General features: G+C 39.3%; 1 protein-coding gene across 1 annotated transcript in view; it reads left to right on the plus strand.

The window, feature by feature from the left end:
- The window catches only part of TAOK1 (TAO kinase 1), a 160,944-nt gene that overhangs the window by 76,609 nt on the left and 73,610 nt on the right, over nucleotides 1-10,725 (plus strand). Inside the window, exon 3 of the mRNA XM_011940874.1 lies at nucleotides 8,318-8,389. Coding sequence (XP_011796264.1) covers nucleotides 8,318-8,389 — 72 coding nt within the window. The remainder of the gene's footprint in view (nucleotides 1-8,317; nucleotides 8,390-10,725) is intronic.

The raw sequence follows: 10,725 nt of genomic DNA on the forward strand, positions 1-10,725 counted from the left end.
TATGTTGGGCACATACCTAATAGTTGGATTGCTGTATGTATGTACCGCATTTTTTTTAACCATTTGTCTGTTGATGGACACTTAAATTGTTTCCAGCCTTGCCTGTCATGAATAGCGCTGCAATAAACATGAGAGTACAGATATCTCTTTGATAATACTGATTTCCTTTATGTTGGGCACATACCTAATAGTTGGATTGCTGGATGATATGGTAGCTCTATTTCTAGTGTTTTGAAGAACCTCCATCCAAACTCTTTTTCATAGTGGTTGTGCTAATTTATATTCCTGACAGTGTATGAGTGTTCTCTTTTCTCCACATCCTCACTAGTCATATTATTTGTACTTACTTGGGCTTTTCATATATCCTTCTGTAAAGATATGGTGTTTTGGAGCAGTTGGTCTCTCGTTGTTATATTGAAAAGTTTTGAATTTCGGCGGGTTTTTCTCAGACCTCTTTAGGCCTGCCTATATGATCTACAAAGTGGGGAAAGTAATGTTTCTTGCCCTTTTCCTTTCATTAAAGAGACTAAGTCCCATCTTGGCAAAATATCAATGATTTAACTTTTTCAAAATAAAACTATAAAATTGCATTATCCCAATTCTAGAACTTTGTCAGTAGTCTTTTTTTTTTTTTTTTCTGAGATGGAGTCTTTCTCTTGTCACCCAGGCTAGGGTGCAGTGGTGCAATCTCAGTTCACTGTAACCTCCGCCTCCCAGGTTCAAGCAATTCTTCTGGCTCAGGCTCCTGAGTAGCTAGGATTACAGGCATGTGCTAACACACCTAGCTAATTTTTGTATTTTTAGTAGAGACGGGGTTTCACCATGTTGGCCAGGCTGGTCTTGAACTCCTGACCTCACGATCCACCCGCCTCGGCCTCCCAAAGTGCTGGGATTACAGGCGTGAGCCACTGTGCCCGGCCTGTCAGTAGTCTTTTTTTGACAAGTATGACTAAAGTTGGTATGTGTAGGATCAAGAATATAGTGGAAACTAAAGATGCATTGGGAAAAAAGAAAGATAATCAAGGGCTCTTGAAATACCTACTACATTACTCTAAGAAATATGGACTTTATTCTGAAGTCTTCAGGGAGCCACTGAAGTACAACAGAAATATTTTATTTCCATTTGTGAAATAAAGTTTACTCTTGTATTAATGTAGAGGAAAGGTTGGCATGTATCAGATCGAAGCAGAGAGACTGATTAGGATGCTTATGTAATAATTTAGGAAAGAAATGTGGAGAGCTTAGTTAATAGCAGTGCGAGTGGAGAGGTGAGTAAACAGTTGCGAGTTAAAGTTTAAATCGGTAGAATGAAGAGCATTTATATTCTGATAAGATAAGGGGTGCATGTGGTAGTGTCTCACTCCTAGAGCAGAATTATTAAAGAGAGTCAGAGGAAGTGATTCTCTGTTGTTTGCACTTATGTGATAATTGCTAAGATTCTTCTACCCAAGCTGGATTATTTCAGAGAGCTGTAGTTGAAGGTCTCATAGTCTCAGAAATAAGATTCTAACAGGACAACAAAAACAAATTGTTCTAAGTCAGATATCTGGAGCTGGTTTAGGAGAGACTTGGAAATTAGGCATAATGTGTCATCCTGGATTAGAAAAAAAATTCCTGTAAAGAGCATTACTCAGACGTTGGTGAAATTTGAGTACGTACTATGTATGCATCTGGATAATGGTATTATATCAGTGCTGAATTTTCTAAATATGGTAATTGTACTTTGGTTATTCATGAGAATGTTCTTGTTCTTAGGAGATACATGAAGTGTTTTAGGAGTAAGGATCAGAATATCTACTTTCTAATGGCTCTTTAATTATAAAATAATAATAATGGTAACAATATATATGTTTAGATAGAAAATTTCAGAGGAAATGTGGCAAAATGTTAACCAAGAATTTTTCTATAGACAGGGTGAACAAACCACAGCCCTGACACCAGATCCAACCTGTGATGTGTTTTTGTTCAGCTCCTAAACTAAGAACAGTTTTAACATTAAAAAAAAGAAGAATGTGCAACATAGATTGTATGTGGCCCACAAAGCCTGAGATTTCTACTACTTGCCCTTTGGAGAAAAACTTTGCTCACTTCTGATCTAGAAGAAGGCATAACAAGGGTTCACTGTGCTGTGCCAACTTTGTCATGTGTTTAACAGATTTGTGTAATGAAATGTAGAGAGGGAATTTTTTTTTTTTAATGCTGATTTAGGAGGCCAGAAAACTCTCCAGTTCAGGTTAGGACCATCCCAGAAACAACTGAATGAAAGCACAGAGGAGTCAAGGTTAATTAACTCAAAGCAGGTGTTTTCTGTTATGCTTCTTGATGTGTGGGAAACATGAGCATGTAGATGAGGAATGTTTGAATGTAGTCCAGAATTGAATCTTTTTGCTGTAATTCTATTTCTGGGTCACTAATCTTCATATTTTGTGGTATCAGAGAAACCCATGCACACACTTTTCTGTTGTTACATTTCCTCTCATCCCCACTCCATGACAGGATGAAATGTGCAGTGTTTGTTTATAGACTGTCTAAAGGAAGGACCCTCTGGTCAAATTTTTTTAGGTGGCTTAAAATAGCTCTTTAACACACTTCTAAATTTTAATTAATTGGCAGTTAGGGATCACTTCAAATTAAAAAATACTCAAATTAAGTCAGCCAGCATGGCTGTTTCATCAGGCAAGCTAGTTAAGGACTGGTATCAGAGTGAGTATTTGAAACTAAACCAGAGAGTCAGATGTCCAAAAGGATCACTGTCTCTAGATTACCAGGAAGATAAACATAATCTTTTAGTTTCCAATACCTTAAATAGAACTAATGTGATATCAGTAGATGGGTCACACAATAAGAAATATAAAAGCCATAGAGAACACTGGCTTGGGAACCAGGTAGCTTGCTAACAAATATGGTAGACAATGTATGGTCCCAGTGAAATCATTTATTTACTTTCTAACAAAGTGGGTTTTTGTTCCTTTATTGAAATGGGATGTAATATTTACCTGTTGTTTCCTAGTGTAAGATTTTACTAATCTGTTTTCTCTTAGCAGGTTTGCAAGTTTTATATTTTCAGTGATTACAGTAAATTGTTCGGTGTTGTTCACATTAGTCTCATAAGACCATTTATATATAATTAATTGATACAGTGATTTCAGATCATTCTTACGAATTTATTAAAATAGATCCCAAATGAATCTTCACAGACAATTTCCTAGTTTGAAACAAAATTATTTATTGTATGTATTTTCTTTTTCCCACTCTCTCTGACTCTTTCTGTTGCCGTTTTTTTCTCAACGGTATCTAGTTTGTCTTTAGGACTACAACTTATTTTGTTTTTGCCCTTTTTCTCTGCGGAGGTGAGAATAGATGATGTGTAGTATTGTGTTCTTCTTTAGTTACTTACAGTTCATTTGGTTCTGTTCTACACAGTGTTTTATTATGTAAACAAACACTTTTGCAAGCTTTCCTACTGTTACCTTACTCTCTACTAGAAGAACATCCCATCTTTTTTACAAGTTCATTTGTTAATATTCTATCATGTCAAGTAAAATATAGAAAGTATTTACCCCTTTCCATATTCTTTATGCTATTCTTGTCATATGTATTGTATCTACATATATTATAAACATATAATACAATGCCATAATTTTTGTTTTAGATAATTTTTTGCTTTCTAAATGCAAAAGAATGAAATTGGATTGCTACCTCATACTATATATAAAAATTAACCCAGGCCAGGCATGATGGCTCATGCCTGTAATCCCAGCACTTTGGGAGGCCAAGGTGGGCAGATCACCCAAGGTTAGGAGTTCGAGACCAGTCTGGCCAACATGGGGAAACCCTGTCTTTACTAAAAATAAAAAAAATTAGCCAGGCATGGAGGCATGTGCTTGTAATCCCAGCTACTTGGGGGGCTGAGGCAAGAGAATCACTTGAACCTGGGAGGCAGAGGTTGCAGTGAGCCGAGATCATGCCACCGCACTCCAGCCTGGGTGTCAGAGCAAGCCTCCATCTCAAAAAAAAAAAATTAAAATAGATGAGAGACATAAATTTAACAGTTAAAACTATAATACTCTTAGAAGAAAATGTAGGGATAAATCTGCATAACATTTGTTTTGGCAAAGCCTTCTTAGATGGGACACTAAAAGTATGAACAACAACAACAGGATAAATTGGACTTCATCAAGATTAAAAACTTTTCTGCTTCAAAACAGTGAAAAGACAACAGGAGAAAATATTTGCAAATGATATATCTGACAAAGGACTTGGGTCTTGAATATATGAAGAACTCTTACAAGTCAATAATAAAAAGACACTCAATTTTAAAAATAGGCAAAGGACCTTGAGTCAAGATTTCTCCAAAGAAAATATACAGATGGCCAAGAAGCACATGAAAAGATCCTCAACCTCATTAGTCATGAATTTTGACATTATGCTAAATGAAAGAAGTAAATTACAAAAGACCACATATATGATTACATTTATATGAAATGTCTAGAATGGCCAAATCTCTAGGGACAGAAAGTAAATTATTGCTTAGGTCTGGGAGGTAGGTAAGGAGGCAGGAGACTGATAGCTAAAGAATTTATGGGCTGGATGCGGTGGCTGACGCCTGTAATCCCAGCACTTTGATCAGGAGATTGAGACCATCCTGGCTAACACAGTGAAACCCTGTCTCTACTAAAAAAAAAAAAAAAAATACAAAAAATTAGCTGGGCATGGTGGCATGCACCTGTAGTCCCAGCTCATCAGGAGGCTGAGACAGGAGAATTGCTTGAACCCGAGATGGGGAGGTTGCAGTGACCTGAGATAGTGCTACTGCACTCCAGCCTGGGTGACAGAGCAAGACTGTCTCAAAAAAAAAAAAGTTTATGGAGGTTGGGCGTGGTTGTTCACACCTGTAATCCTAGCACTTTGGGAGGCCAAGGCAGGAGGATCGCTTGAGCCCAGGAGTTCAAGACCAGTCTGGGCAACATGGCAAAACCTTGTCTCTACCAAAAACTGTAAAAATTAGCCAGGTGCAGTGGCACATACCTGTAGTCCCAGCTACTCAGGAGGCTGAAGTAAGAGGATCGCTTGAACCCACAAGATTGAGGCTGTGGTGAACTATGATCGCACCATTGCACTCCAGCCTGGGTGACAGAGCAGGACCTTATCCCAAAATTAATAATAATAACAATAAAGAGTTTATGGGTTTTTCTTTTTTTTCTTATTTTCAATGGAGAAAAATATTTTTGTTGTAAAATATATATAAAATGTAAAATTTGTCTTTAACTGTTTTAGGATTTCTTTATGAGGAGATAAAAAAATGTTCTGCAGGCCAGGCACAGTGGCTGACGCCTGTAATCCCAGCACTTTGGGAGGCCGAGGCGGGCGGATCACAAGGTCAGGAGATCGAGACCATCCTGGCTAACACGGTGAAACCCCGTCTGAACTAAAAAAAACCACAAAAAATTAGCCAGGCATGGTGGCAGACGCCTGTAGTCCCAGCTGCTTGAGGGGCTGAGACGGGAGAATGGTGTGAACCCAGGAGGCGGAGCTTGCAGTGAGCCGAGATCACGCCTCTGCACTCCAGCCTGGGCAACTGAGCGAGACTGCATCTCAAAAAAAAAAAAAGTTCTGCAATTGAGCGTTCTAATGGTTGCACGTATCTGTGAATGTACTAAAGAGCATTGAATCGTGTATATTAAAATGGGTAAATTGTATGGTATATGAATTATTTCTCAATAAAGCTGTTATATGACCTTTTAGTCCTATTAATCACAATCAGGGGGCTCACAGATAGGTGAGTAGAGAACATTTTGGAAAAAGAAATTCATACCTGATGAGACTTATGTGGATAGATCTACTTCATTCTTTACAGTGAGTGGTACAGGTTTCCATTAACCAATCCACCGGCAGTTGAAATTAAAATATCCTTAGTTCTTCACTCTACTCACGTAACAGAACACAGATAATAAGCTCTGTCTTTTTTTTTTTTTTTTTTTTTTTTTTGAGATGGAGTCTCCCTCTGTTGCTCAGGCTGGAGTGCAGTAGCGCAATCTCAGCTCACTGCAACCTCGACCTTCTGGGTTCAAGCGATTCTTGTGCCTCAGCCTCCCGAGTAGCTGAGATGACAGACATGTGCCACCATGCCCAGCTAATTTTTGTGTTTTTAGTAGAGACAGGGTTTTACTAAGTTGGCCAGGCTGGTCTCAAACTCCTGACCTCAAGTGATCCACCCCCATCTCGGGCTCCCAAAGTGCTGGGATTTATAGGCTTGAGTCACCGCGCCTGGTCTTATTTAAAAATTTTTTTTTTTTTTTTTGAGATGGACTTTCTTTCGCTCTGTCGCTGGGCTGAATTGCAGTGACTGGAGTGCAATGGCACGATCTCGGCTCACTGCAACTTCTGCCTTCTGTGTTCAAGCGATTCTCCTGCCTCAGCCTCCTGAGTGGGATTACAAACGCACGCCACCACACCCGACTAAGTTTTGTATTTTTAGTAGAGACGGGGTTTCACCATGTTGGTCAATCTGTTCTCAACTCCTGACCTCGTGATCCACGCATCTCGGCCTCCCAGAGTGCTGGGATTACAGGTGTGAGTCACCGCGCCCGGCCCTTGTTTAATTTTTTAAAGCAACCTTTATTGAGGTATAATTTTACAGGTGCTATCCTTTTTTTAAAAAAAAGTTTTTTGAAGTATAATTTACGTACCATAAGTCTACCAGTTTTAAGTGTACATTTCAATTATTTTTGGTAGATACAAGTTTTGTAGCCATCACTACATTCCACTTTTAGAACATTTTGTCTTTGGGAATTCATTAGAGCCTGAATTGAAAACGAGTTCTTGCAAGATGGTTTGAGATAGTTTCTAACCCTTTTACTAAACTCATTTTAAATATTTCACAGCTATTGCCTTGTACCTTCTTAATATTTATTATAATTTTTTTGCATAGAGTGAGAGTTTGGCTCTTTTTTAAGAGTTAACTATCATGTTTCTGTGCTTTTTTTTTTTCTTCAGAATTTCCACAACAGTATTAAATAATCATCGTGGCAGCACTTTAAGGAGTCTGGTCTTGATCCTGATTAGCAGTTGTTTTCAATAGACATGATATGTTGAGAAATTACCTTGCTAATTTTGTTTTTCTAAGAGTTTGGCCTTCTCTACAATTGAATACATTTAACATTAGGCCTATCTCACATGTTCAGCTTTTATTGAGAGTTTATATATATTTTTCCCCTTGACTTTTAAAAGATATGGTGAATTATGAAATGTTTTTCTAGTTTCAAAATCTTCTGCATTCCTGTGATAGTAATTTGTTTTGTTTTGTTTTGTTTTTTTGAGACAGTTGCTGTCCAGGCTGGAGTGCAGTGGCATAATCACGGCTCACTGCAGTCTCCACCTGCCAGTTTCAAGTGATTCTCTTGTCTCAGCTTCCCGAGTAGCTGGGATTACAGGTGTGCACCACCACACCTGGCTGATTTTTATATTTTTAGTAGAGATGGGTTTCCACCATGGGTTTTTACCAGGCTGATCTCAAACTCCTGACCTGAGGTGATCCACCCACTTCACCCTCCCAAAGTGCTGGGATTACAGTTGTGAGCCACCATGCCCAGCCTGTAATAGTATATTTTATCCAAAGGAAAAATCTTTTAATGCCCTGTAAAATTTGGTTTGCTAATTTTAGAGTTTTCCCATCTATATTTACAAATGAAATTGGTACCTAACTTTGAATTTTGTACTCTTTGTGAGGTTTTAGTTATAAGGTTAAACTGCCTTTGTAAAATTAATGGGATGCCTTTGTAAAATTAATGGGATTACCTTTTGTATTGTTCTCTTATATATTCTGGAAAGTTCCTTTGGTAGAACTGTTTTTCACTGAAGACTGTGTTAAAGGTCATTCATTGGTGTTCTTTCCAATCTGCCATCATTGTTTTACTCATGTTATTGTCTTTAGGTCTGTTTTAGTAATTTATTCTTTCCTAAAAAGTTGTCTGTTTCATTGAGATTTCAAACTTAATTAGCATAGACTTTTATACACTTGCATTGTATTGTCTGTTTATAGTACTACTCAAATTTCTGTATTTTTCTTCTCAATTAGATTACTCAAAGGCTTATTTTCTTATTTTTTTACTTTGCTTTATTTTCTTTCTAAAGTACTAGCTCTAGGATAATTTTATAAGTATTGCAGTATAGTGTTATTTTAAAAATTTTCTTTAAAAGCGGTTTTGATATCCTTTTTGACATGGTAGGTTACAAATGCTTTTATATTCACAAAGAAATAGTTGCCTAGATTTCACCTGTTAATTGTTACAATGCTTCTTTCTTTGTTCTTCTTTAGGCACGAGATGTGCGTACCAATGAAGTGGTGGCCATCAAGAAAATGTCTTATAGTGGAAAGCAGTCTACTGAGGTAGGTTAAATGTGTACATTCTTGTTTTTTCTTACATTTATCTCAGAATAAATACATACATTCTTTTATTTTTTTTCTTTTTGAGATGGAGTCTTGCTCTGTAGCCCAGGCTGGAGTGCAGTGGTGCAATCTCGGCTCACTGCAAGCTCCACCTTCCGGGTTCACTCCATTCTCCTGCCTCAGCTTCCGGAGTAGCTGGGACTACAGACGCTCGCCACCACGCCTGGCTAATTTTTTGTATTTTTAGTGTAGACAGGGTTTCACCGTGTTAGCCAGGATGGTCTTGATCTCCTGACCTCGTGATCCACCCGCCTCGGCCTCCCAAAGTGTTGGGATTATAGGCGTGAGCCACCGTGCCTGGCCAGTATATACATTCTTATTGGTATATTAGAGGAAGACATAATTTTTAATTGGGAAGGAAGGGTGGGAATTTTTTAAGTGTTAATAGGTGAAGTATGCAAATCTTAAGTGTATATCTCATTTCCCAAACTGATGTACCCATTTAACTCTAATAGTGCTGAGAGCCATAAACAGAGCATTATTGGTATCTCCAAAGTCCCCCTACTTGTGCCTTCTGCTTTTAATTTTTTTTTTTTGAGATAGAGTCTCGCTCTGTCACCTAAGCTGGAATGCAATGGCACAGTCTTGGCTCATTGTAAGCTTCGCCGCCTCTCAGGTTCAAGCAATTCTCCTGGGATTACAGGTGTGTGCCACCACACCTGGCTAATTTTTGTATTTTTAGTAGACACAGTGTGTCTCCATGTTGGCCAGGCTAGTCTCAAACTCCTGACTTCAGGTGATCCGCCTGCCTTGGCCTCCCGAAATGCTGGGATTACAGGTGTGAACCACTGTGCTCGGCCTGCTTTCAGTTTTTTTTGTTTTTTTTAAAAAGATGGAGTCTCGCTGTGCTGCCCAGGCTGGAGTGCAATGGTGCAATCTCAGCTCACTGCAACCTCTGCCACCCAGGTTCTAGCAATTCTCCTGCCTCAGCCTCCCAAGTAGCTGGGACTACAGGCACATGCCGCCACACCCGGCTAATTTTTTTGTATTTTAGTAGAGATAGGGTTTCACCATGTTGACCAGACTGGTCTCAAACTCCTGACCTCAGGCAATCTGCCTGCTCCCAGCCTTAATTTTTTAAACTGTTGTTTTAAATATTATTCTTTGTTTATCTTGGAAGGATTATCAGTTTCTAAAAATTAAAGAAAAATAAGATGTACTTGACAATAAATTATATTGGATATGACCTTTTTTTAAATATATTTTTTGAGACGTAGCATCTCTGTGTCCCCCAGGCTGGAGTGCAGTGGTGCCTTCTTGGCTCACTGTAACCTCCACCTCCCAGGTTCAAGTAATTCTCCTGCCTCAGCCTCCCAAGTAGCTGGGATTACAGGCACCTGCCACCATTCCTGGCAAATTTTTTGTATCTTTAGTAGAGGTGGGGTTTCATCACGTTGGCCAGGCTGGTCTTGAACTTCTGACCTCAAGTGATCCACCTGCCTTGGCCTCCCAAAATGCTGGGAGCCACCACACCTGGCCTATGATCTTTAAAATTGTTTAAACATTGTTTAATGCCTGTTTTAAACAAACTTTTTTTTTTTTTTTTTTTGTTGAGACGGAGTCTCGCTCTGTCGCCCGGACTGGAGTGCAGTGGCCAGATCTCAGCTCACTGCAAGCTCCGCCTCCCGGGTTTACACCATTCTCCTGCCTCAGCCTCCCGAGTAGCTGGGACTACAGGCGCCCGCCACCTCGCCCGGCTAGTTTTTGTATTTTTAGTAGAGACGGGGTTTCACTGTGTTAGCCAGGATGGTCTCGATCTCCTGACCTCGTGATCCGCCCGTCTCGGCCTCCCAAAGTGCTGGGATTACAGGCTTGAGCCACCGCGCCCGGCCTTAAACAAACTTTAATCAACATGAATCTATATCTAGTCTGAGAAACAAGTGATGTATAACAATTTGAAAAATTAAAAAATGAAACTATTAATGCTACATTGAATGTACTTTAGTTCACTAATACTCTAATTAGTTCTCTTCAGATTATATTCTACCTAATTTCATAAATTTATGAAATGTAGTCTGCTTTTAAAAATCTACAATTCGGCCGGGCGCGGTGGCTCAAGCCTGTAATCCCAGCACTTCGGGAGGCTGAGACAGGCGGATCACGAGGTCAGGAGATCGAGACCATCCTGGCTTACACGGTGAAACCCCGTCTCTACTAAAAAAAATACAAAAAACTAACCGAGCGAGGTGGCAGGCATCTGTAGTCCCAGCTACTCAGGAGGCTGAGGCAGGAGAATGGCATGAACCTGGGAGGCGGAGCTTGCAGTGAGCCGAGAT

Source organism: Colobus angolensis, unplaced genomic scaffold (assembly GCF_000951035.1).
Source record: "Colobus angolensis palliatus isolate OR3802 unplaced genomic scaffold, Cang.pa_1.0 Scaffold193, whole genome shotgun sequence".
Taxonomy (NCBI): Eukaryota; Metazoa; Chordata; class Mammalia; order Primates; family Cercopithecidae; genus Colobus; species Colobus angolensis.